Below are 25,342 nucleotides of genomic sequence, written 5' to 3'. Positions count from 1 at the left end.
AACGAGGCTATAAATCAACTTTCAGGTTCGATTTTTGAGAAATATTAAAATATATTTGTAAATCATTCTAGAGAATCCACACTTATGCGATATAAAATATATATATATTGAAATTTTTCATTATTATTATAAAAAAGACGAGATGTTAGCCGCTAAAGTTTTAACCGTGGGCTCAAAATATTCGCAACCGAGAGGGGGCTAGGGGAGAAAAACAAGATGGCGATCGAGTTGGAAGCATTTCCAATGAAGATGTAAACTTTCGCTAAAATGTACTTCCCTATTGGCTGGCCCAAATATTTCTCGCCAAAAGGAGTACAATGCGGAGATCTTTTAGGCTTGAAGTTCAACCGGGACCGCTCCTTGCTGGCAGTTATCTCGAGCCATAGTGTATGCCTTTGGAACAACAGGGTATGCTCTGTTTTCATAAACCGGGCTATTTTTACTTTTCAGAGATCTGTGGTGTTTACTGTCATTATTGGAGTTGCGATTTTTATGTTAGCAAATGCAGCTCTGTTAAATTGCTACTAGCTTTGTGAAATTGCTAACTTTTCGAGATGTTGGTTTTATGCCGAGCTTCCAATAAGCATCCACCAGTGAAATCAATGTTTAGATATTTTTTAAGGCTGTGAGACATGAACTGGACTAAGCCTACTGTACCTATTGGAGTTCTTATTTATTTTCTCACTGTTCGATGAATTACCTTGAGTCAAATACTTTTCTTAATGTAATACTTGAAATGGAGATAGTTATATGGAGATATGTTAAATGGAGATATGTTAAATGGAGATATGTTATTACGTAAAGCTGAAGTCCAAATTTTAAAAGATAACCCCTCCACTTATGAGAACCCTCTTCACAACCACAGAAATCAAGTACCTATAGTGCCATAGCTGCATACCTGTCAACTCCGAAAATCTCAAGGCTTGAGAATTTTTCTGGGGTAGGGGTTGGGTATATTCATTTTTTGGGGGAGGGGTGGGTATAACCTCGCAGGTGTTTGCCCTATAGAAAGCTCTCGCAAACAAATCCACTTATAGATCTCACGAGGGTGTTAGATAAATTGCGCTAACAAGGGAATTATTGTTTCAAATACTTTAATAGAAAATAGGCAAAATGATGATTTTCTATAGAATAATTTTTCGGAAGCGATAAAAACACGGGACAGCAGTAGAAGGGGTCCAAAATCTTGGGACTCCCGCCTAATGCGGGAGAGTTGACAGGTATGTCCTCTTCACAACCACAGAAATAAAGTACCTATAGTACAATAGCTGTGAACTTACAAGACTTTGGACCTCATCACAAGCCTAATTTTTGTTAGAATTTTTATACATTCTTTGTATTCACCTCTTGGTTTTTTTTAATATTTACTAAATTTCACAAGATTTCTGTCCAAGTTATGTATGTAGGATACTAAAATAGGAATTCACATGCGAAGTTCTACTTTAGGTTATTTCCCACAGCACAAACTTTTATTGTATCTCTCACATTTCTAGTGTATTTTAAGCCTGCAAACTGAATTTGTCCTCTTATTTTAGCCAAGAGTTCTAATTGTCACTTGCCGAAGATCCCCTGCGTCCCTGAGGGAAGTTGGGACTTATTTGTCTCTCGTTTGGAAACCTGACTCATCTGCACTAGCTTTGACTGTAAGTATTACCATGGTACATCACAGTGGTATGTTTATGGACAGATCTAGGAGGGGGTTGAATATGGCCGGCCTTCCAATTTTTAGAGATTTTGCTTAAAAATGTAAAGAAGTATAAGGGAATTTTTTTTTAAATCCTTGCTTGTCCCTCCTCTCCCTTTTTTTGAAAATTTTGACCACCTCAGATGTTTGTACCAGGGGGGCAGTGTTACTGTAGCAGTGTCAGCTCCGTGTGGCCGAACTTGGTAAGCTTTACAGCAAGTTTGGCCTAGGGCGACGCTAACTTAAACCTGTGTGAACCAGTCGAATTTCTGTGAGCCTTAGAGGCAAGTTTGCTGTGTTTATAAAGCTAAGGTCACGTGATCGCTAGCGTTACATTGATTGGTGATGTAATGAGATGACTAAAAATAACTAAGGGTTTATCCATGGCATGCAGATGCCATTACAGTTACTTCTTATAAAGCAGGGCTCAATACTTTGCATCGGAGTGAGAGAGTGCAGCTTCTGTAAGCTGACGTTAATAAATAAGAACCTGAATAAACTGCTTGGTTGGTTTATCAAGATATAGTAAAAATCAAGTGTCTGGTATGAAATTAAACATGTCTCCCTGAAAATTTTTCGTTATCATTATTACAGACCTCAGAAGGAAAGATTGTTTTTATAGAGTTACAAAGAAGTGATGGCCAATATGTGTACAACATGCCACAAATATACAGGTGCAACACTAGATTATATTATTTACTTTAATCTGTTATTTCCCAATTTTCAACCAAGAAAATATAGTTTTATGTTAAAGCCGCATTGTCACCAGTTTACTTCCGGTCGATTACGTAGCAATCTCCTATGATTTCTAACGGAAAACGCGAAAAATATTTCAAAATATTGAAATCAGTGTGTCTCTTGGAAGTTTCTTCGAGGATGTGATCTATAATTTAGAGCGGATGGCCTGTTAAATATCTCAGATTCTAATAGATTATTTTGTCTTTTAACGGTTGAGGTTTCCGTCGGACCTCCGGAAGTAAACTGGTGACAATGCGACTTTAAATGTAAACAGACTAGATAGATATTCAATAGAATGCATATTATATACTTATTTTAAATAAAGTTGTACTCTTAGAATGCATGTACAGTATCATCGCTTATAGGGTTTAGAAAACCTGAATTTTCTTTATAAAACACGGCACCTTATGACACAATTATTTTTTTAGAGCAAGTTTTTTTTAATTGTTTTTTTGCATACAGTATCTGATTGCACTTCATTTTATAACCCATCGTTCTAATCATTTTGTGTATGATTACTTCAGCGGGCATGGCCATCATACTTTAAAAGGGGGACAGAACTGTGTTCCTGCAATCAAGCTGATTGAAGTGAACATCATAACAATATCCGGTGGAGTGACAAGGTATTTAAAGGCAGTCATAAATGTGGCACATTTAACATTTTTCATAAACTACTGACTATAGAAAGAATGTCTCCTTCTACCCTGTTTGTTGTTGTTTCCATGTAATACAGCTACAATATAGTTAACCGGAAACAGGGGGGGGGGGGGGAACTGTGACCTCCCCTCTCTAGTAGACTCAAAATATTGCAAAATGTTTGTGGTACCCTTTTATTCTTTCTTGCCTTTGCACCTTCAGCAAAAGATTTGTAAGCTTATTGATTTTTTTTTCTTTCAGTGTCTCTCCACTAAGAGATGAACTGTTTGTGTGTAGCGGGAACGGACTCCTCCAACGCTTTACTTGGGACGGTCTTATAGAAGCTGAGGAGACTATACCTATACATTCCATACCATTCACCAATGACTTTGAAAGTGCAAGAGGTATTTAGAGCTTATTCCATTCAGTGTCTATAATTATAACATCCTATCCAAATAAATATTCAAATCCACTATAATCATGGTTAAATTTAATACCACTGACTATAAAAACCTCTCAGTTGTAGTTTGAAATAATGCAGTGAAAGTTCTTTTTTCCAAGCAAAACCAAAACATGGTCAAGCAATTCAAATCAATAAGCCTCCTTATATTGTAATCCACTACTAATTTCTATTTTTTATCCCTATAATCAGCCGTCCCTTTGGATCATGAGGGAGTGTGCTTCAGAGCAATGGAATACAGCCCTCTTCTTGGAGGCTTTGCTGTCGTCCTGGCAGATGGGAGGGGTGGATTTCTCTCGGCTGAGTCTGCTAACTTTGAACCTTCAGTACGAAATGCACTGTCACATTCCAGGGAGGGTGCTCTGATATTTAGCATTTCCACAATAGTATGGGGTACTTGGATATTATATCAGGAGTACTTTTATGTTAGCATGATTCGAATCAGATTGTATTTTTTTTGCATTTAAAATATAGCCTGAAATTTTCTTTGAAAAATATAGGTTCAGATCTTTCCCTGCATTAGAATGAAAAAGGATGGTGCATTAAGAAGAATATCTATCAACTCACAATGATGTGCAGTAGCATTACATTAGTTGTAAAATGTGGGAGTGTTAAATATGGAAGTAGTAGAAAATTCAGGTATTTTTTGGGGTTAGTAAGTTTCTTTTTGATAGTTATAAAAAAAATTTGGGCTCTGTCAGACTGCCCCTAAATAATGATGGCTGAATTACCCCCCTTCCACTACCCCATCTCCCCCAGGGGCAACAATAATCAATCTTTTCCTTGTTCTTCTGAGTGTCATATCTTTTAATAGGAGGTGATTGGAGTTTGGGCAAAAGATTTAACCTGTGCAACATGCTGTGCTGTGAATCACAGATATCGACTTATTGTTTTTGGATGTACCAAGTAAGTTTTATCCCCCAACAATTGCATTAAAATGCTGTATATGTACAGTGATATGCTATGCATAATGTAAGCAGCCTGCGCTTTCAATAGAAAGTATGTTTTAGCTTTAGTAGTTTATTGTAAACTGTCCTTTTATGCTATTTGTTATAGCCTAATGTCATTTCACGATCATAGTTAAAGCCTATTCTGTCTGGCTTTGCTGGTATTTTATGGTGTTCTGTTCTGTTTTTCTAGTGGTGAAAGTCATGTCTATGGCTTTGATGACCTCACTGGTGGACTGATACTCTCACACAAACTTCTTCTGTCTAGCAAAGATTATCCTGGTATCCTTTACATTTCTGTTTATCTTGAATGGTGGTCACAGAATTGACTTTTGTCTTGCTGTAACTAGAGGGATTGGGAGGAGTGCACGGAAAACATTTCTAGGTACATGTGGATGTAGACTACATTGAATTCATGCTCAATAGTAGATACATTGAACTCTTTTTTTACTTACAGTGATGTTAAGGCAAAGTTTATATTATAAAAGAAGTCAAAGTCAGATACTGTAATTAAAATGTGTCCAGTAGTAAAACTGTCTCCATGCAAGAGTTGGTTGCATTCTGTTCGTAGAAGGTTTGAAGAGACCAACCCATAAATTTTACTAACATTAGTCCAGACATACCGTATTTACCGGCCTTTAATGGGCACCCACATACAATCTGCACCCCAATTTTCAAAGCCTTTTTTTAAATTTGAAAACCCGCATTAGCACCCCAATAGAAATAGTGCACCATACACACACAAACATTAGCCTTTATTCTGAATGATGTTTTTTGGGGGGAAGGGGGGTGGGGAAGGAGGGCACAGACGATTTGTATGCTTATGGGTAAAGTATAAAATAAATCAAAATTCCTTGACCATACCCTTGCAAGATGCCATACATAGTACCGGTGGTGTCCAGTGCCTTGCCTGGACGCCTGATGGTAGTGCGATAGCCGTGTCGTGGTCCTGGGCATCGCATGGTGGCCTGGCACTCTGGAGTGTCTTTGGCTCTCTACTCATGTGCACTTTAGGAGGAGATTATGGGTGAGAGGTTCTGGCTAGTGTTCTAGGCCATGCTAAGCAGCACTTAGTCTAGTGATTATATGTTGGCCAAAAATCTATAAACATGTTTGCAGCATTACTGGCAATTATGAATTTTCTTGTTTAACAGGAAATCCCAGGAAGCATTTCTTCACAACCCCTTTCATGTGAAATCAATGGTGAGAACACTATACAAACAAACGTACTGCCTACCAGCCTTGGCAATTTACATAAAAAGATCAAGTACTGTAACTCTACCATCCTGATTTTATTGGGATATTATCCTGATATGGCTTGAAAATCCTAAGGTCATATCCACCTACAGTCCACCAACCTTCTGATACTAGACCATGTTAATGATGCTTGTGTTGCTCAGATAGGAGCCCATGTTAATGATACTTGTGTTGCTCAGATAGAAGACCATGTTTTAATGATACTTGTGTTGCTCAGATATGAGAACATGTTAACGATACTTGTGTTGCTCAGATAGGAGACCATGTTTTAACGATACTTGTGTTGCTCAGATAGGAGACCATGTTTTAATGATACTTGTGTTGCTCAGATAGAAGACCATGTTGATGATACTTGTGTTGCTCAGATAGGAGACCATGTTAATGATACTTGTGTTGCTCAGATAGGAGACCATGTTAATGATACTTGTGTTTCTCAGATAGGAGACCATGTGAATGATACTTGTGTTGCTTAGATAGGAGACCATGTTTTGAATGATATTTGTGTTGCTCATTAGGCTTGGGGTGCCGAGGGCTATAACCTCGTCATGGTTTCTGCTGAGGAAGACAATGGAAGCACTGGTATGAAAAAAAGCTAACAAGAGCATCCTATACATATCTGACACTCTATTACATTTAAAAATCCTAATACTTATTAAGAACTGCCCAACCTTGAACTATTGTGGTTGTCTAACCAGTAAAACCATAGAGATTAATTAGATTCTTCATGCTAGCTTCCCTTCTTTCTATGCAGGGGCGGATCTAGGATTTCCAAATGGGGGGTGGATGATGGCCTGATAAACGGCTTCAAAAGTCAAGCAGGGGAAGGCACATAGACAGTACCCCCATCTCTCAGTTTTTTTTACTCAAAAAGGGGGGTGGATATCCACCCAATCCCACCCCCCCCCCCCCCCCCGCTGTACCCGCCACTGCTATAATGACTGTTTGTTAAGGGAACTGTATTGCACACGCCACTGCTTTAATGACTGTTTGTTAAGGGAACTGTATTGCACATGTTTATTATCTCTTCCACAACAGAATAATAAATAATAATAATACAGTTACAAGATAAAAAGAACAAGCAGCAAACAAGCATTAAGAATGTGGCAAGGACATTATAACAATGGAAAGCCAATTACTACAGACCTTGAAGACCACAATACCACATCCTCTTTACCTCAGAGCTCATTCAGTTATCTTACTTCATCCAGGTGATATTATGCAGTTGCAGTTTGTGAAGAGCACACTAGCAGTCAACCCGTGTATGGTAATCTAAACCCTATAGTTTGACAGCAATCTTGATTACTATTTAATAGCAGGGAGAACCAGGGGGTATGTGGCATTGTGATATGATGCATGAGATGTACGGTAGCCTGATTTAGCCAGGCTTTGCTACACTGCTGGCATTATATGTTATACCCCCATGCATGCACTACCAAGTAAAAAAAAAACTTTTGAAGAAATTGTTTCTTTACTCGTTATTGCATGTGGATAAAACAGGGTGTGCCTTTTAATTCAAATCAAGATTATAAAACTTAAACATAATCAAGATGGAGGTCAAGCATATTTTTTGGGCGGAACAATTTAAAGAAAATCTGCTCTGAAAGAAGTGCCAAAGACTATATCAGATAACAGATAGTTCTGAAAATAGAGTATATGTGTCCTATTATTTTCCTTCTTCTCCTAGAGCAATCACAACCACCTATTTCTGCAAAGTGAGGAATGTCTGTATCTCAATACTGGGGACATGGTTAGCGACTCTGCTGAGAATTTCCGCAATTGCCAGGGGACCGGTGGTAGCACCAGCCCTTTGATGACGTCATCAGTTGGGCCCAGTACTCTTGTCAGCAATAAGCAATGGGTCGTCATTCAGGTACAGTATAGACTGTTTTATTGTCATATAGGTACAGTATAGTCTTTTTTATCATTATACAGGTACAGTATAATCTGTTTTATCGTCATCCAGGTACAGTATAGTCTGTTTTATCGTCATCCAGGTAAAGTATAGTCTGTTTTATCGTCATCCAGGTACAGTATAGTCTGTTTTATCGTCATTCAGATACAGTATAGTCTGTTTTATCATCATACAGGTACAGTATAGTCTGTTTTATCGTCATCCAGATACATTATAGTCTGTTTTATCATTACACAGGCACAGTATAGTCTGTTTTATCATCATACAGGTACAGTATAGTCTGTTTTATCATCATACAGGTACAGTATAGTCTGTTTTATTGTCATACAGGTACAGTATAGTCTGATTTGTATTATTATAAATCGCACAAGCAATGGATTGTATCCATAAATCGTACAGTGGCAGCATTGTTGTGCGCCTTGCATACATAATCTCTTTTGTAAGCCATCTATCTTGTTTTGACTGTGTGCCTTATTTACATTACGTTGTCTATCTTGTAGGCCATCAATCTTGTTTTGTCTGTCCACAGATTCCTATGAGCTACTTGGAAGCAAACTGGCCTGTTAGGGTGAGGGTGTACATATCTTGAAATATGTATTAGGGTGATTTAGATCCATGACGCCGGCAAGAGGACGCCGCCTTGTGCACATTCAATTGCGTGTGCACGCATATTTTTACCGGTGCCCCGCCCTGAAGAGGACATGAAAAAGCATGAAATGCCATCCTGAACAGGATACGACGGCGGCAAGAAAAGCGTGGCCCAATCAAACGTGTGCGATGTGGCGTCATTTTGCCAGCGTCGTGGATCTAAATCACCCTATTATGTATGTGTGGTGTTTATAGGAAGCCAATTGGCCTGTTAGGGTGAGAGTGTACATATCTTGAAATATGTATTATGTATGTGTGGTTTTTAAAGGGGGCCAACTGGTTTGTTATGTTGAAAGTGTACATATGTACATATTTAAGAAGCATGGGTGTCCTAGTGTGCACCAGTCTCTCACCGCTGTGGCCCACGTTCGAATCCTGTTTTTTTCCCGTGGTCCTTCCTTGATTTCTGCCTTGTGACAAATGAGTTAAAGTTATTCTCCTGCATTTCCAGTCTTTTCGGATAAGAATAAACTGGAGGTTTGTCTCTTCAAGCTGCACTGCACTAACCTGGATCGAAGGGATATAAAATAAATACTGGGGAAGCAAAAAAACCCTCTGACATTGACCACCCCCAATGACAGTGCTTACAATGCTTATGTTCTAACAATACCCTCAAGGGGTCACTAGACCAGGAGCCTAGCTCTGTTGTGCCTTCCGCATCAGTATAACTGGTGGAAATTCAATAAATACAGTAAATACATGTGCCCATACCCATTGCTTGACTGTATTGTTGATTGTGGTTCTTGCTGCTCAACAGTATGCTGCTGTTGATAAGTCTGGTATACACGTAGCGGTTGCCGGCAAAGCTGGGGTTGCACACTATGCCCTCAACACCCGCCGCTGGAAGCTATTTGGGAATATCTCACAGGTAGGGTCCCACCCTCCTCAGGGTCACAGCGAGCATAGGAAGGATGGCAGCGTCACTGAATTCAAAATCTTCAAAATTGTGTATTTATGAATAAAATGACCCGCGATGACTCACTTGTTGTGCCGTTTATTACTCGACCGAGTTTGAAGCCATTCGACTGGGATTTTACCGGGTTGCTGAGTTCCCTCCCCCAAATATATATAACCCCAAGGCGTGGGGGAGAAAACGCAGCAACCCGGTGAAATCACAGTCGAATGGCTTCAAACTCGGTCGAGTAATAAACGACACAAATGAGTTATTGCGATTAATTTTATTCATAAATACACAATTTTGAAGATTTTGAATTTTGACCGTCAAATTACATATAATGAGCTTGGGCTGCCTGTGAATGGGAGTACTAAAATCCCCCACCCTCCCCCTGATTTCTCTAGTACTTCGTTTGAGAAATGCTCTCGTCCTGACATTCTACGCCCTGTTCAATCATGGGCCTTAATGCCTAGAGCGTGGTTGTTTACACTTGGACAAGCGCAGACATGGGTATCATATGTTTAAAGGATACTATTTGACGTTCCTTTAATAAGAAATGACCCACATTTTTTGGCGGCCAAGGGAGGTGCGTGCCTCTCCCTTCGACCTGCTCACCCATCTGTGAACCTGCCTGAAGCGCGATGTCACTCAATTGTCCAAGTGTTAGCGCGTACCTAGTCTCTAACAGAGGCATCTATGAATGCCAGCCTTTTTACCCTGCTAGAAGAACTTTCTTCCTGTTTGTTTCTATCAGTTCACTAATCCGCGTTGTGTGTGTTCTTTCGCGAACGAGAACGCGAAAAAAAGACTCGCGACACGGATATGCGAACTGATAGACAGGAAGAAAGCGCTCTGCTTTGCTAGCAGAGTACTTTTCTCCTTATATTAGATTTTTTTGCCAAATGTTTGTGCGATTATTTAAATTAGGTGAAAAACTCTTTTAGCAGTTAAATTGGGAAGTGCTCTTCGCCATTGTCTCCACAGTATCTGTCTGCATCTTTGTAATTTGTACTGTCATCTGAATTTATGTTTTGTGTTTCAAGGAGCAAAGCATTACGTGCCGCGGTGGGCTTGCATGGTGGAAGGATTTTCTAATTGTTCCCTGCTATAATTTTAACTCTACCAACGATGAGGTTTGTGCGCTCTACGCCGTCAAGGTCAACATTTCTTTTATGTCCAGCAAATCAGAAAGTCACATGTGCGTCAGGTGTTAACCCGTCCAACGTTTTTCTATCAAATACTTACTGTCGAATACGTTGTATCGCGACCCGCGTTTTCAAAACACGATTTGTTTTGGTTTTCTGTTCCGTCAGTAAAACCATTCTGAGCCAATCAGAGTCTCGCTTTGTGCACTTCCCTGGCTATCCTCTGGGCGAAAACCCGAAAACCAGACAGTGTCGCCTAGTGCAGTTGCCTGGCTTTATGTCGCGACACTGTCTGGAAAGTGCACAAAGCGAGACTCTGATTGGCTCAGAATGGTTTTACTGACGGAACAGAAAACCAAAACAAATCGATGTTTTGAAAATGTGGCGTCGCGATACAACGGATTCGACAGTAATGGATATATGACCAAAGTTTTTCTACTACGGCCGTAGTAGCGTTGTAGCGTAGTAGAGCGTCAATAGTCAAACCCTCTGCAAGAACTCATATGTAAGAGCGTATGGGTAAGACTCAACTCACAACTTCACAATGGTACCACGGTAAGGGTTTGATGGAAAATTCTTTTTTTCCTTCTCTACTACGATACTACGAAAGGGGTTAGATAGAAATTGTGTATACTATAATATATATTACGGAATTGCTCAGTTAAATAAAACTAAGTTAGCAGTATTGGATGTAGTATTAGATCGGGCAGCAACAGGCTGTGAGTTTGACTATTGACGCTCTACTAAACTCGGCGGCCGTAGTAGAAAAAAACTTTGGTCATACATCGGACCCCTTTGGGGTTTTGTGCCCCCCCCCCCCCCCCCCCAAAAAAAAAAAAAAAAAAAAAAAAAAAAGAATTAGATGACTAGATGACAACTTTTCGGGAAGGTCCGAATGATTAAATGTGCCGTAAATTTTGCTTCCAGGTTCGTTTCTACCCTCGCATCAATAACCTTGACAATGCCTTTGCTACGCATGTCAGGCTAGCAGCGCCCGCTTTCCTCGTTAACGTGTTCCGAGACTTGCTCCTCGTGTACAGCTCAGATTGCCGAGTGCTTTTCTACTCCATGGAGAGGTCGCAGACAGGACCGAGCTGTAAGTTCCTGTACGCCTTGATCCACGGCGCACATATCCCCGTCTTGGCTAGACCATCAAAGCTTCATCACCACATCGTAGTTTGGAGGAAAACGATGAAAATGTACCATATATGATGTATCTCTTTGAGTTTTCCATTGTTTCCAGCACGTGTCGTCATTGCTTGAGTTCCATATCACCTCCCTCGCGCCAATACAGTTATACAATACTCCTGTATTACAATATACGCTAAAGAACTATATGACCTAATGGACTATATGACCTTATGGACTATAACAAGCTCAATTTATTGTTAACAATCTTCTCTCTATCCAGCCTCTTGCACTTACAATATACGCTAATGAACTATATGACCTAATGGACTATATGACCTTATGGACTATGACAAGGTTAATCCGTTGTTAACGACCTTCTTTTTATACAGCTGCATCGATACAAGTGACTAGGTTACAGGAGTTCTCACTTGTCAACCACGTGCCCCATCCTCTCTCTGTCATCCATCTGACCCTGACGTCACGTTACCATGGTAACTCAGGTAAATGTGCAACCATACTGTCATCTTGTTACTCGTGTAACCTAAATGTATACTCGGTCGTCTGAAGTCACATTATTATGATAACCCATAAGTTATTAGTGAACCCTTTTGAAATCACGTCACTTACGCCGCAAGTTGTGAATGCAGATAGAACTTAGAAATTGACCAAGAGATATTTGAAAGGGTCGTGCAATATTATTCGCGATCCCGTCCCCTTATTCTGCTCCTTTATCTCACATTTGTGTTTATTTCAGAGGTTGATGGCGTGGATGGTCTGGGCGGAGTTGAGGCTCTAATAGCAAACGTCGGAGGTTGGCTTCTCATGCTCCAGAAGGATAAAGCCCTAGCTGACAAGGAGAAAAAGTCCAAAAAGGTCTGGTATTGATTTTCCTGTAGCAAGTTGAAGTTTGCTGCTTTGCCTAGCCAAACAATTTTGCTTTATTTTGGGTTTATATATATATATTACATTTTAAATAACTTTTCCTGCATTATGTGATACTTTAGAAATAGCGTAGAGCTGCTTTTATCAATAACTCGTATAAATGTAATAAGCCCCAGCCCTCGCGTTGTTTGTACCACAGGTATCCTTTAGCTCACCAGTCGTGCTGGCTTCCTGTGTCGAAAACTGCTGGACCTCGTCCACCTCATGCCCAGACAAACGGCACTTGATGGAAGCCCTGTGGCTAGGCTGCGGTGCTCAAGGAATGAAGGTCAGCGGAAATATCCTTACAATGCTGTGGATCTCACGGAGTTATTTATAGTCATGTGTTGCTAATCTAACGAAATAGGTTAGAAACTCGATCAATTAAGAAAAACGCACACTTACATTAATATTTTTTATTCTCAAAAAAGAGGATGATTTTTGGTTAACAGCATCGGAATAGAGGGTTGGTGGAGGTAAATGTTAACTAATATAAATATCATTCTTGAATGATAAGCAAAAACAAAGTATAATAAAATGATAATACAAATCTAAGTAGAGTCGACAAAGGTATGTCTCTTGTCACAAATTAGTGCGTTTATCTGTCCTGTTGATATTAAAGTGGTATCAGTACATTGCTGTATTTACTAGTCATCTTATACAAGACCCCATCCCTTATGCTCTGGGTAAAACAAGGACGGTTGAAGCCGGTATAGGAGCAAGTTGATTAATAGTGCTAGTACTGTATCGGTATACCTGATTAGTTTATTTCTTCTCCAGGTCTGGCTTCCATTGTTTCCGGGCAATGACCAAAGACCACCGAATTTCTTGTCAAAGCGGATCATGCTGCCTTTCCAACTAAATATATACCCATTGGGTAAGAGTCAAAGGCAATCTTTAAAAAATCCAGCAACATATTAAAGATAAAATACATTTTGTGATGCAATTTTAGATAATAGATATAGGTATTTGTCTTCTTCTTTTCCCCATCCGTACTCTTACCCTGACCAATACCTTTTTCAGCTGTTCTTTTCCAAGATGCTGTTGTCCTTGGCGCCGCTAATGAGCCGATGCCGCTTGATTGCTTATCACCGAACCCTGCATCTTTAAGCCCGCAGCCATTCCCGTTTTGTACGCTGGAGAGAACGGTATATACATGTTAAAATGGTGCAGTGCCCAGGGAACAGATCCAGATCCAGGAGGGCTCGCCATGTGCCCATACCTTTCTGTATTTTTTACTCAAAAAGGGTGGTAAACAGCCAATCCACATCGCTGTATCCACCCCACAGACCTAGTATCCAAACGCTTGTAGGCATTTAAAAATTGCATGCATTATTTAAAAAAGTCAATAATAATACCCTTTGTAAAGAAAACTCCCCTGTTTTTCTATTCCTATTCTAGACACAAGTATACCTTCATCATGTTCTACGACAGCTTTTGCGACGCAAGTAAGAGACTGAAGTGAATCTCTGCTCATGAAACTCGCATGTACTAAACACAGGAAAAATGTAGTTTTCGCTAGATAGCCTGCGTGGCAAGGATTATCGATATAAATAGACTAAGCGGAGAGTTTGACCGAACATTGGACGTGGAAGTGAGAGAGGATTTTGTTGCTGAAAAACTCTACCCTTGTCAGTTAATCAGCAGGATTTCCCACTGCTTATCGTTCAGTAAACAGGACTTGGACAGCGAGATGCTGTGTGCTTTTGTATGTGTTTGCCATTGCAAGGCCCATGACCGGCTTAGGGTATCATAGCCTGCTAGCCGGCTCTCTTTGAGGGTTATTCGGAAATGTTTTATTTTTGAATATTGGGAACCCTGTGCGCGCGCGAAGAGCGAGGTGCATTTCTTTGCACCCTCGGCCCAGGGCACCTCGGTCTTCGCGGGCGCACAGGGTTCCCAATATTCGAAAATAAAACATTTCCGAATAAACCACAATGAGAGGCGGCTAGCAGGCTAAGGGTATCATGAATGTCTTTTCTTCCCGGAAGTTTGGGTCAGCAAGCCTTGAAGATCGCAAATACATGTACGGACCTGCCGTACTTCCCTCACGTGCTAGAACTGATGCTGCATGAGGTACTGGAGGAGGAGGCGACGGCTTCTGAACCCATTCCAGGTAAATAATATTCCATACCAAATCATTCAATCCATTACGGGTTAAGGGTACAAGGAACTGATGATTCTTACTTATTAACTAACATTCCTTACCTGATAACTACTATTTATTCCAGTTAACTGCCATTCTATACCAGGTTAACTACTTTTCAATTACTATGTAGCTACTATTCCATACCAGGTAACTACCATTTCATCCCTGACATTCTATACATTCCATACCAGGTAACTACCATTTCATCCCTGACATTCTATACATTCCATACCAGGTAACTACCATTTCATCCCTGACATTCTATTCATTCCATACCAGGTAACTACCATTTCATCCCTGACATTCTATACATTCCATACCAGGTAACTACCATTCCATCCCTGACATTCTATACATTCCAGACCAGGTAACTACCATTTCATCCCTGACATTCTATACATTCCATACCAGGTAACTACCATTTCATCCCTGACATTCTATACATTCCATACCAGGTAACTACCATTTCATCCCTGACATTCTATACATTCCATACCAGGTAACTACCATTTCATCCCTGACATTCTATACATTCCATACCAGGTATCTACCATTCCATTCCTGACATTCTATACATTCCATACCAGGTAACTACCATTTCATCCCTGACATTCTATACATTCCATACCAGGTAACTACCATTTCATCCCTGACATTCTATACATTCCATACCAGATATCCATGAATTCATACCTGGTAACTACATACGGGTAACTAATATCCAGTTGACAACCATTCCATGGATGACCAGATTGTTGTGTTTTTTTTTTCTCAGACGCACTTTTACCGCGTGTTGTGGAGTTTATCCAGGAGTTCCCACAGTATCTTGAAACTGTAGTGCACTGTGCCAGGAAAACTGAAGTAGCGCTATGGAGCTATCTGTTTTCGGCCGTCGGCAATCCTAGGGATCTGTTTAAGGTGAAAAAGACCTTCAACTTCTGTTACCACCTTGTAGTCGCCTCTTGATTACTTTTTTTAGAGGCCAGCCTCGATTCAGTGGCCACTAAATATGCCATATCAGAGCCGTTGCAGGCCACTTAAGATTGGGGGGGGGGGGCATATTGAGATTGAAGCGGAAATGTCAACAGTATACTACCGTTCGATTACGTAACAATCTCCAATAGTTTTAAACGGACAACGCGAAATTGTAAAAGCTTGTATTGTATTTAAAGCTTTTTTGAGGATGTGACTGATATAATAGATTATATTGCCCTCCGGAACTGGTGACGATGGTGTCACTTAAGTTAAAATAGGTTATACTCTCCTTCGCAATGAAATAAAAATATGTTAACGTCCGCCTCCTTATTAATAGTTTTGAGAAAGGGCGGGGGAGGGGAATGGTAATGGGACAAAAAACCAACCTTAGATTCCGGATATACTAGTGGGCTCATGGCTCTTGATGAACCGAAAAGGGTTTACATACTCTTTTGGTTTACGAACTTTGGATGGTTGTATGTTTTCTGACACCATCCGCCATCAATTACCTATAAGCTTCATTGTTTCCTCTATTTCCTTACTGTAGGAATGCCTCTCTTCAGGACGTCTGGAAACGGCAGCATCTTACCTCATTATTCTTCAAAATCTTGAGAAGCCTTCCGTCAGTAAACAACACGCAACTATTCTACTCGACAAAGCCCTGGAACTCAGCAGATGGGAAGTAGGTGACACTTGTTCTGTATATTATTTGAAGTTACTGCTCCAACACACGCTAACCACACAATGATATATTTCCATATGTCGCCATGACCTTCTAGAAAAAGCTTTCAGTGGCAGGTGTAGGCCATTAGAAATATGAGTCGGGTGAATTTTTTATAATGTCACGTAAACTACACTCCAGAGTACAGGTTTGTATGGACTAGTAAGACCGGTTACCATTATTCGCCATTCTTATGGCCGGTTTACACGCGGTTTGTGCGTTAGAGAAAAAATCGCCGTGAAAGATGCGACAAAAATATTGCATCGAAAATGCCAAGTGTAAACCGGCTTTTACATTACGCGGGGATTTGGTTGAGTTGGTAAGCGAACAGCATACTGGGACGATTTTAGGTCAATATGGCGTCATACGATGCCAATGTTGATATTTCGAACCTAACTAACGAAGATATACCATTTTCTAGCTTTGATTCAGTATCACATCAACATGTTTACGACGCCTTGTTAAATTGCGTCCCCCCAAATCTTCGCCATTTGCGTAAGGATTGTCATCTTTTGTAAACTGGGAGCTTAAAAATGGCTGTCCTTTTTAACCTATACACTACTCAGATCTCCAAAGACCTGGTTCGATTCCTGAGATGTATCAGCGACGGTGAACTCGACTCACCACCGCGGACCCCCACGTCCGTCAAGCCACTACATTCCCCACCCCACTCCCCTGTGTCTTCCGTCGACGGTGAGGATATGAACATGCCGTATGCCGTAACGGGACAAAATCGCGGGTCAAAGCCCTCATCCCGCGGGACGTTATCGAGGGGACCCTCTTTAGATAAGACCTACCTTATGCGGACGCCGTCAATGGATAAGGCACCGATTTCCAAGGGGAGCAGTATTGCTGATAAACAGCGAACGAAGTCCGCTACTTCTACTTCTTCTGCTGACTTGAGGTATTTTATATTAGTCATTTCTATTTTGCCGGTCGATTTAACTAACGAAGTAAAAGAAGAAAAAGGTCGTCGAAAAGGAGATATAAAATTATAATTAAAAAAATTAATATAGATTTAATATGAAATTGACGTGGTTTTCTTCTTTTTCTCCGCTTCGGCGACAAGGGAAGCCTGCTACAATTTGTTTTTCAAGCAGCCAGCGAAAGCAGCGAAACGCCTTGCTCCAAGCTAGCATGATTTAAAGATTTAAAGATTGTAAGGCCCTGCACAAACATCGTACTTTCCATGAGCCGTATTCAATGCAAATGCATGCAAATGAAGACAAAACAATGCATCTAGCTCATTTGCATTGATTTGCATTGAATACGGCTCATGGAAAGTACGGCGATTAAACTAGGCCTTAGGTTTGAAATATTGAAATCTTAAAATATTAGATATTAAAAATAATGCCGTTCTATATTTTTTCTTCTTTATTTATCAAGTCTCCTCATCGCAACTTGTGTGACGAATATTTTAGTACAGTTCATTAGCGAGCTTAGCCTGAAAATGGCTCCATTAAAAACGAAACAAGTGTCACACAGTCGATTCCAGAACCAAATAATAGTCGTGACCCCTATATATGTTGTCCTTTTTGTGTTCCTTAGTCAAGGCGCCCATATGGACACACCGGAAAACTACTTCATCGACACAATCCTCAGTAGACATGCGCGGCTATTGGTCTCAGCCAATCGGCTGCGAGATCTTGGACGCTTTGCTGCCTATGTGGAATTCCCATTGGTTCCTTGGCTCGTTAAGGAAAGGTAGGCGCCGGGGAATATGAGGCGGGAAATGTAACAAGGAGCTGAAAGGAGCTGAAAGATTATCAAACCTTTGAGGTTGAGAGACTATAAAGTGATTGTTTATGCATTTTTTTATTTTTTGCATTCTCGGTTATTTGTTAACGTTGCTGAAATTTTTTTGCCTGTGATGTCCCCACCTACGTAAGATCCGGTAGTTTGCAACGAGATGTATCCAAACACTCTTTAATGCTTTGATGGATATTCCAAAACAAGTATTTAATTATCTGGCGAAAATTTGAAAAGTGAGTATGTGTTTTCTTGATAGGAATCGTGCGTCTCGAGTGGAAGGTTTCGTGTCCACTCTTATCGACGTTCACAATCAGTTCGACCTTCCTTTGCCATCGGTCAGCCAGACGTCCACGCCTCCCTTATCACCGAAATCATGGGCACGCGGCAGTAAGTCAACAAGATAGTAATTACTTGATAGTGATGTGATAATATGGTTGTTTTAGCAAGGAATAATACAGTGTCTTGGTTATCACGCCAATCAAACCTATCTAATAGTTCTATTTGTGGGACTTGTTGAATTTTCCTTACCATGGTGGCAGATTTGATAGGAAATGATACATACAAACTGGCCACTTTCTTTGATAAATTTGCCCCCGGCGGTGAGGTAAACATTGTAGTTGTGAAGTTCATTATGGTGGCGAGCTGATGATTCCTGATGATGTGTCCGTGATGTCGCATTCTGATTGGTTGATAGCTACTCTTCACAAAAAAGTCGGTTGATAGCCGCTCTTCACAAAAACGTCAAACAGCTTGCATTTGCTCCCGAAATAAAGTGTTCTCAAACTATTGTTTAATTGTCATTTCAAAGAAGCATGCACTGTCTTTATTTGTTTTAAACATTTTGTTGGTGTTCGTGTACATGAGATACAAGTTTGCCGTGAAATGTTGCGAAGTAACGAGGCGGCGCAACGCCAAGTGATTCTGCAATACATTTTCATTTTGAGGTGTGATGATTGTATTGGTGTGATTGTTGGGTAGCAATGGTGGTAGAAATAGTAATGGTGATGATAGCATAGTAATGGTGATGATAGCATAGTGATGGTGATGATGGGATAGTGATGGTGATGATAGCATAGTGATGGTGATGAAGGGATAGTGATGGTGATGATGGCATAGTGATGGTGATGATAGCATAGTGATGGTGATGATGGGATAGTGATGGTGATGATAGCATAGTGATGGTGATGATAGCATAGTAATGGTGATGATAGCATAGTGATGGTGATGATGGAATAGTAATGGTGATGATAGCATAGTAATGGTGATGATGGGATAGTAATGGTGATGATGGAATAGTGATGGTGATGATGGCATAGTGATGGTGATGATAGCATAGTGATGGTGATGATAGCATAGTGATGGTGATGATAGCATAGTGATGGTGATGATAGCATAGTGATGGTGATGATGGCGAGCCAGAATCTGTACAGGCAGCTTAGATAGATAAATCAACCAAGGTTGAAATTGTATGTTTTATGCACTGTGAAAACAGAGTAGTTTTGCAGCGTTCGCGTTAGAGTAGCTTCTATCCCCTTGTTCGGAAGCATTTCTTTAATACAATTTATCTCTTAGACTGATGCCGTAGTACCTTTATCTCTTTGTATTTATTTTGCATTTATGTTTTGTCTTGGTGAAACTTTTAACGGCCGGTACAGGCCGGTTAAGAGGTAAATGGGTTAAACTTTAGTGTCAAATCCGTTGTATCGCGACACGCGTTTTCAAAACACGATTTGTTTTGGTTTTCTGTTCCGTCAGTAAAACCATTCTGAGCCAATCAGTCTCGCTTTGTGCACTTCCCTGGCTATCCTCTGGAAGAAAACCAGACAGTGTCGTGACAGGAAGCCAGGCAACTGCACTAGGCGAGAGCTGATGGCAAGAATCTGATTTGACTGGCGGAGCAGAAAATACCAAAAGACATAAAGAGATCGATGTTTCGAAAATGTGGCGTCGCGATACAACGGATTCGACAGTAAAGGTATATTCCATATATATTATAAATCATGGGCGGGTCTAGGGATGGGCCGGCCTCTTCTTTCTTGAAGAACTTGCTTCGGCCCCACCTTTTTGAACTCCTGGATGCGCCCCTGTATATAAAAACTTGTTAAACAACTATGAATAGTTTGAATATGATATAATACAATTATGTACGCTCCATAAAAGATAAATATTTTAAAAACTATGAAATTGAATGACCAGATGACTGATCATAGATAATATAAAGTATTCTTAGTTCTTTTTTTTGCGTTGCCCTGGAGCATTAAAATAGAACTGTTGTCTCAGTATGCAGCGTGTGCAGTCTTCATGTCAAAGTTGCTGATAATATAATTTTAAAATTTACTAAATAGATCTTTGTTGTTCTAAAATGGGTCTGAGGTTCACATATATTGTTCCTTCTTGATGTTATTATTCACATTGCCCATGTTCGGAAACCCTAGCTCTTTTTAACTGTGTCAGAAAATAAAGTCTTATGCTTGCCTTTTTGCTACCGGTTACTTGGTAGTTTCTTGATAGAGAAGGCCAATCACGCCGCCATTTTATGCTCCGCTCAATTTCGAGTCACACAAAGCATCCATTTCCATCGGCTAATTTACGCGAGTAAACAATATATTTTCAATCAAATATTGTCAATAATCATGCTTTATTCGTAGATTGATTTTTCGTAGTTTTCTCACAAATAAATTGTTGTATTTTTCATGATGAAGGAGTGGTTGATTGTTTTTATCGTTTGCGTGGTATGTTCTAGCACCTGTTAGACTTCGTCTATCTATCTGCCTTTGATATTTATTGGCGTCTGGAATAGCCTATTCAAGACATTCAAGAATCGAAATAGAATATTAGTGACTTGACCATTTGTTTAATCTTTATGCCCTTAATTAAATTCCGCATTTTCATGAAGACTTCACTTCTTTGTCTGTTTTTGTATTAATTGCCTTATTTTGTCTTTCTCAACCATAGCGTTCTTAGCTATTTTAATGTCTGATGTCCTAATTCAACAGATGAAGTTATTGCAAGCTTCACACTGCTCATGAGCCAAGCTTTCCTTGCTATTCGACTATGGAAAAGCGTAAATAAACTCAGAAGGGGATGGTTAGATAAATAACACATGAGGGTCATAAGTACACTTTTTTTTATATAAGAAACTTTTTTATAAGAACCTTTTTTATAAGAACGTTGAGCCTGAGATCTCACTAAATTCTTAGAACATGCTAAAAAATGCCTAGGCACAAATAGCAAAATATATTTTCATTGGAGTGATGTGTTCTGAAATGTAAAATGAAATTGTGTTCATAATACCTTTAGTATAAGAAACGAGTGTACCGCAGATGTTATCATCATATTATGCGGGGAATACGATACCGAATACATTGAGTCCGGCGTTTGTCCGCAAACAGAAAGCATGTCTCAAGCAATCTCCCTAAATGGTTCATTCCAGCGACCATCGACTAGCAACACATCTGTACCACCACCACCTAGAGAACTATCAACTAACGAGAAACTCCAAGCCGGTGGACTAGCCATAATTGTGGTGTTCGGGGTAGCTATGAACATGACTGTCATTTTACTGGTAGTACTCAAGAAAATCCAGAAAAGCAGCATAATCCTGCTCGTCGTAAACATGGCCTTTGCCGATTTGTTGTCGCTTCTGTTGGAACCTTCGTTGTTGATGAAGATAATCATAACAGGATCAGATGAGTGGTTTGGCGACAGCCCTGGTAGTTGCGTTCTATGTAAGGTGTTTGGTCTTTTGGTCAACTCGCTGACCTGGGTCTCACTGCTAACACTTCTCGTTATATCATTTGAGCGGTTAAAGGCGGTTTCTTCCACAGTGCAGTTGTTCACCTTTGCGGGCCGAAATCTCGCTTCGCTGATCGCCGTTACCTGGGCGGTGTCCTTTGCGTTGAACGTTATATACTTGGTAGACTGCGATGTACTGTATGTGGAAGGATTTCTCATATGTACTTGCACCCAGAGGTCCATCTTGATTGTTGTATCACACGGCCTCTATCTCGTTACTGTCGTTTGCACTGTAACCATTAACTTGGTGATCATACGGAGGCTTGTGCACTCCCAAGCCGCCATCCACCTCCCGGCAGCTCAACAAGAAAGGCGTTCCAAGAGATTCCGCTCTGCAATCCGCATGGTTCTCAGCTCCTTGCTCGTCTACGCAGTCTGCGTCACACCGCTTTACGTTTATTTGTCTATCGTAACTCTGTCCGAGCTGAACCTTGTAACGATTTCTTGGAAGCCAAGAGGATTTCTACTATATTTTATTTTCTACTTAAACTATTCATTAGGTCCGATTGTGTATTTTGTGTTTCTTGATGAATTCCGGTTGCCGTTACGTTCCATCATTTGTGTACCGTAAAAACTATATCCCTCCGGGCGCTTGTTATTTCAACATTTCATTATCCCGTTGGTCGAAACTAGGCATTCTCAGATGTTTTCTGTATACTACGTTTGTCTCTACATTAACAATGACATTTGGTGTCCTTCTAACATTTTAACCAAGCGTGATTAACTTATCAAGTTCTACTTTTTATTTTATGCTTCTCAGGTGAGGTACCTTACAAAGAGAGAGGGACTTAATATATATAGGCTTAATAGAACTTTTATGGTATTTGTGGGTATTTTTATCATTCTACCTGAGGCACAACAACGCGATAAATGGTAATTTGACATCTCTCGTCTTTAAAATTCTATTACTTTTAACTCTCTGGATCTGAAAGTGATTCCTTCAAGTCTGCAAGGCATTCATTATTAAAATATATCAAAGATTAAAATTGTCACTTGAATGGCGTGTCACAAATACAATTCTTCAGGGCAGAATCTGCCCTGAAGAAGTCTTATTAAAGACGAAAATTTAGCAGAGTCGAATTCCAGTTTTTGGTGTATTTTATTCATTGTTCTGGTACGAGATCACGACAGTTTGGGCTTTTTGATTCTATGCGTGTCACAATTCAATAGAATTTGTAATAGAATCTGTTACACTTTTTTAAAGGAACCCTTAAAATCCTAATTGAACAAAAAACCGTATCTTGCCAGACGATTATCTTGTTGATAAAGGCGTAAAACGTGCATCGGTTTTTTTTTAATCTACATAGACTCTCCCGCTCCACTACAGCGACTGCGCTCTACTTGTTTTCTGATGGCACAGACACGCTTTTATTATAATGCAGGGGGAGGGGGGACAACACAGCAAGGCTCCTAACCTAGTGCTCCATCATATTTTTTTATTGCTTATTTTCAATGCTTTATATTGCAGGAGAGAGGTGGTGGGGTGGTATGTGAAGTAGTTTTTTGTTGAGTGAACATGTTTTTTTTCTATTCCTTGGTTTCCTCGTGCTTTTTTTTCTTACATTTTGGTTCTGCTCGTTTTTTTTTTTCAAGGTACCTGTCCGTCCCTTGTCACGTGATTTTCCAAGGGAGTTATTAGCATGTGTTTTATTTTGTCTCAGGAATGTGGTTAATACGGATTCTCGTATGAGAGTGTACATGTTGGTTAGTCCAGCATATTTTTTGGAGTGTTCATGGCGCCAATAGGAAGGCTGCTTATTATGGCGACCGAGTGGTTTTTAACCAAGGGAACGTTTTTCTCAATGCTTTTGCGAGAAATAATTGTTGCTGGCGCTCCTAGTTCGGCTACCATCTATCGAATGTCCCGGGAACTCGGTTCCCTGTGGCATGGTTAAATCGTGTAAGTCTCTCCTTCTTGTTCTGTACTCCGACAGGCAACCCTCACCAACATTTGTTAAAAAAATGTGACTAAGACAAGTGATTGTGTACTAGCTTATACATGTAGCTGATTACTTTCGTAGCTACTAGAGGATTTGTTTCGCTAGAAATCGGCTACACGTAGTCTAGTGTACACCTTATACTTATAACAGTTCTGTAGAATGATTGTGATGAAAGTGATCATGATGATGATAAAAAAAACGTCCGTCGAAGGATTATGTTGGTGAGGTGTGTAGTTAGGGTGTTAGTGGTGATGAGAGGAAGATGGTAAAAGACACCAGGATGATGTTATTGAAGTCGATATTGGTAAGTTGATGTTGGAAGTGATAATAGTGATAGTGATGATTATAATGAAAAAGATGATGGTGATGTTTATTTATTTATGTGGATCGTGATGACTTTGATGATAGTTATATGTAGTTGATATCAGTGATGCGGTCTTGGAGATCCTCAAGGTTTGGTGGAAGAAATGTATCTGTTGCTGCTACTGAAGATGATCGTGATGATGGTAATTGTTGTGTATTAATTAATGTGGTAATGGTGATGGAGACGATAATGATGATGATTGTCGTCCTTTAATAGATGTAGTAATGGTGATGGTGATTGTCATGATAATGAAAATGATGTTTTTTGCCTGATGGTTTATGTGCTGGATTGACCCAATGACAGGCTGGTACGTTAATACTGTTGATTAACAGCGCGGATTTGATGAGACGATGGTAACGATTCCTTTTGTTACCAGATCGTTTACCGTCATCTGCGTCCTCCTTCAGCAGTTTTCCCAGCAGCCAAAAAGAAGAGGCGGAACAGAAGGACCTTGAAACTGCAGAAGACGTCGAGGAAGTCGCCCATCTTCACCCACAAAAAGGTACAACTCACTTTTATCTTTCCCACTGCTAGTCAGTCATTTAGTCTACAAGGTTTAATGCAACTCGCTTAGAGTTGCCTGTCTCATTTCTCTCTATCCCACTTAGTCACTGCAGTCACTTAGTCTGCAGAGTTGAATGCAACCTGCATAGCCGTAAACTCACTTCTCTATTCCCCACTTGGCAGTTAATTAGTTTACAGGTACAACTAATTTTACTCATTAAGCGCGAGACATTGTTTTTGTCGCATAGCGAATAGAGATAGGTGGGTCTTCAGCGTGGATGTCACTGTCGTCCCTACAACGTGAAACTGTCGCAGTTTGGAGAAGAAAGGCTGTATACTAGGCAGAACATATTTTACCGTATTCCATTGTCGTTTTCGTGGTCGTTTCTTTTAACCTAAAAGTTTCCATGGAAGGCCCCTAGTTTCCCTGGTGTTATCTTTCATGCTTCATGACCACTTTTTTTTTCAGTGGATGACCTTGGTCGTTTGAGTGGGGCGCCATCGGAGGCAAGCTCTGTGATATGTTCGATGGATGGCGACGAGGATTCGGTGTGGGGTGGGGAGGAGCTTGGATATATTGACATCAACGAGGTCGAAGCACGACTTGCGTTTATTGGATCACAGCGGGCACTAGACCAGATACGGTGAGTTCACTTCATTTGTGAGCACCTCGCTGTACCATCTTCACTACCATCACCCTCGCCTATCTACCTCATTTGTGCGCACCCCGCTATACCATCTTCACTACCATCACCCTCGCCTATCTAC

The 25,342-nt window shown here is 40.3% G+C and overlaps 2 protein-coding genes across 4 annotated transcripts in view; both read left to right on the top strand.

Annotated features, from left to right (window-relative positions):
• Window positions 1-182: 182 nt before the first annotated feature.
• Window positions 183-25,342, top strand: part of LOC5507601 (guanine nucleotide exchange factor subunit RIC1) — a 27,899-nt gene continuing 2,739 nt past the window's right edge. The window contains exons 1-31 of one of the 3 annotated variants that reach the window (XM_048725641.1): window positions 183-408; window positions 1,536-1,643; window positions 2,279-2,358; window positions 2,947-3,045; window positions 3,320-3,462; window positions 3,711-3,844; window positions 4,333-4,424; window positions 4,659-4,747; window positions 5,339-5,492; window positions 5,620-5,668; window positions 6,238-6,301; window positions 6,931-6,986; window positions 7,407-7,592; window positions 8,164-8,202; window positions 9,040-9,150; window positions 10,221-10,310; window positions 11,250-11,418; window positions 11,843-11,953; window positions 12,208-12,326; window positions 12,535-12,663; window positions 13,155-13,251; window positions 13,398-13,522; window positions 13,776-13,822; window positions 14,366-14,490; window positions 15,299-15,441; window positions 16,046-16,180; window positions 16,786-17,123; window positions 17,768-17,923; window positions 18,228-18,358; window positions 24,450-24,572; window positions 25,044-25,218. In XM_048725641.1, the coding sequence (XP_048581598.1) occupies window positions 268-408; window positions 1,536-1,643; window positions 2,279-2,358; window positions 2,947-3,045; window positions 3,320-3,462; window positions 3,711-3,844; window positions 4,333-4,424; window positions 4,659-4,747; window positions 5,339-5,492; window positions 5,620-5,668; window positions 6,238-6,301; window positions 6,931-6,986; window positions 7,407-7,592; window positions 8,164-8,202; window positions 9,040-9,150; window positions 10,221-10,310; window positions 11,250-11,418; window positions 11,843-11,953; window positions 12,208-12,326; window positions 12,535-12,663; window positions 13,155-13,251; window positions 13,398-13,522; window positions 13,776-13,822; window positions 14,366-14,490; window positions 15,299-15,441; window positions 16,046-16,180; window positions 16,786-17,123; window positions 17,768-17,923; window positions 18,228-18,358; window positions 24,450-24,572; window positions 25,044-25,218 (3,758 nt within the window). In that variant the 5' untranslated portion in view covers window positions 183-267. Of the gene's footprint in view, window positions 409-1,535; window positions 1,644-2,278; window positions 2,359-2,946; window positions 3,046-3,319; window positions 3,463-3,710; window positions 3,845-4,332; window positions 4,425-4,658; window positions 4,748-5,338; window positions 5,493-5,619; window positions 5,669-6,237; window positions 6,302-6,930; window positions 6,987-7,406; window positions 7,593-8,163; window positions 8,203-9,039; window positions 9,151-10,220; window positions 10,311-11,249; window positions 11,419-11,842; window positions 11,954-12,207; window positions 12,327-12,534; window positions 12,664-13,154; window positions 13,252-13,397; window positions 13,523-13,775; window positions 13,823-14,365; window positions 14,491-15,298; window positions 15,442-16,045; window positions 16,181-16,785; window positions 17,124-17,767; window positions 17,924-18,227; window positions 18,359-24,446; window positions 24,573-25,043; window positions 25,219-25,342 lie in introns of those variants that run through there. The other 2 variants (XM_048725636.1, XM_048725645.1) reach the window with 2 other exon arrangements.
• On the top strand, window positions 19,285-24,493 carry LOC116614821 (blue-sensitive opsin). Its single transcript, XM_032376282.2, has 2 exons — window positions 19,285-23,719; window positions 23,795-24,493. The coding sequence occupies exon 1, from the start codon at window positions 21,369-21,371 to the stop codon at window positions 22,335-22,337; it is 969 nt and encodes a 322-aa protein (XP_032232173.2). The 5' UTR covers window positions 19,285-21,368; the 3' UTR covers window positions 22,338-23,719; window positions 23,795-24,493.

This window comes from Nematostella vectensis, chromosome 1 (assembly GCF_932526225.1).
Source record: "Nematostella vectensis chromosome 1, jaNemVect1.1, whole genome shotgun sequence".
NCBI lineage: Eukaryota > Metazoa > Cnidaria > Anthozoa > Actiniaria > Edwardsiidae > Nematostella > Nematostella vectensis.
This window is presented reverse-complemented; position numbering and strand designations above follow the sequence as displayed.

What these genes read in the sequence shown, in the direction of transcription:
- LOC116614821 (XM_032376282.2), top strand. Translation starts at nt 21,369, where the DNA reads ATGTCTCAAGCAATCTCCCTAAATGGTTCATTCCAGCGACCATCGACT.